We start from the raw sequence: 1,314 nt of genomic DNA on the forward strand, positions 1-1,314 counted from the left end.
GAACAGGAGCCCAAATAGACAAAAAAACCCTGGAACAAAAAGCTCTTCCCAGTTTTTCAGGGAACAAGAGGTGCTTGGATTCTTCATGTCCCGCTCCCAAATATTCCAGAGCTCAGGTGGAATGGGATAAACAAGAGACAAGAGATCAAATAGACAAAAAAATCCCCAAAAATGGGGCTGAGATCCAAAAATCAGCAGAAATGGGTGGAACTCACCACACTTCCAGGAATTCCAGGCAGTCCAGGTTCCCCCTGTGGAGACACATTCCCAAAAAAAACAGGGAGAGGAGAAATTCAACATTTTATTCCTTAAATTAACTCTCCCTCAGGCAAAAATCTTAATGGGAAGCTGCAAACCCATGGATTCTTCCTTGTCTCCTGGAATTCCCTGGGAATGGGAGGGAGAAGCAGGATAAGAAGGAGCTGTGGGAAGGGATCTCAGGATCTGATGGATGAACAATGAGCTCGGAAAATCTGGATTTCCCTGGATTTCCCCTGCATGGGAATCCTCTGAGATTTCATTAGGATTGAGCTCGTTATCCTCATTTTCCTGTTCCTCAGGGATTGGGCTCTTTAGGGAATTTCCTCATGAAGTTCCACAAAATATTTAGGAACACCAAGCCTTGGAGACCCCGACAATGGATCTGCTCTGGGCCGGTGTTTTCCAAAGGTTTTCGAGCTTGGGATCAGATCCTCCCTTGGGAGAATCTTCCAGGGATTCCATGGGAATGGGAGGGAGAAGGAGGATGAGGAGGAGCTGTGGGAAGGGATCTCAGGATCTGATGGATGAACAATGAGCTCAGGAAATCTGGATTTCCCTGGATTTCCCCTGCTCGGGAATTCTCTGAGATTTCATTAGGAATGAGCTCGTTATCCTCATTTTCCTGCTCCTCAGGGATTGGGCTTTTTAGGGAATTTCCTCACAGAGTTTTTGGGACACCAAGCCTTGGAAACCCTGACAATGGATCCGGTCTGGGCCGGTGTTTTCCAAAGGTTTTCGAGCTTGGGATCAGATCCTCCCTTGGGAGAATCTTCCAGGGATTCCTTGGGAATGGGAGGGAGAAGAAGCAGGATAAGAAGGAGCTGTGGGAAGGGAACTCAGGATCTGATGGATGAACAATGAGCTTAGGAAATCTGGATTTCCCTGGATTTCCCCTGCATGGGAATTCCCTGAGATTTCATTAGGAATGGGTTCATTATCCTCATTATCCTGCTCCTCAGGGATTGGGCTCTTTAGGGAATTTCCTCTCCTCAGTTCCACAAAATATTTGGGAACACCAAGCCTTGGAGACCCTGACAATGGATCCGGTCTGGG

The 1,314-nt window shown here is 47.3% G+C and overlaps 1 protein-coding gene across 1 annotated transcript in view; it reads right to left on the reverse strand.

Moving 5' to 3' along the window:
* Window positions 1–1,314, reverse strand: part of LOC115307890 (collagen alpha-1(VII) chain-like) — a gene marked incomplete at its 3' end in the record, with an annotated part of 91,159 nt that overhangs the window by 31,929 nt on the left and 57,916 nt on the right. Inside the window, exon 26 of the mRNA XM_029963943.1 lies at window positions 216–251. Coding sequence (XP_029819803.1) covers window positions 216–251 — 36 coding nt within the window. The remainder of the gene's footprint in view (window positions 1–215; window positions 252–1,314) is intronic.

This window comes from Manacus vitellinus, unplaced genomic scaffold (assembly GCF_001715985.3).
Source record: "Manacus vitellinus isolate BGI_N305 unplaced genomic scaffold, ASM171598v3 scaffold_65_pilon, whole genome shotgun sequence".
Taxonomy (NCBI): domain Eukaryota; kingdom Metazoa; phylum Chordata; class Aves; order Passeriformes; family Pipridae; genus Manacus; species Manacus vitellinus.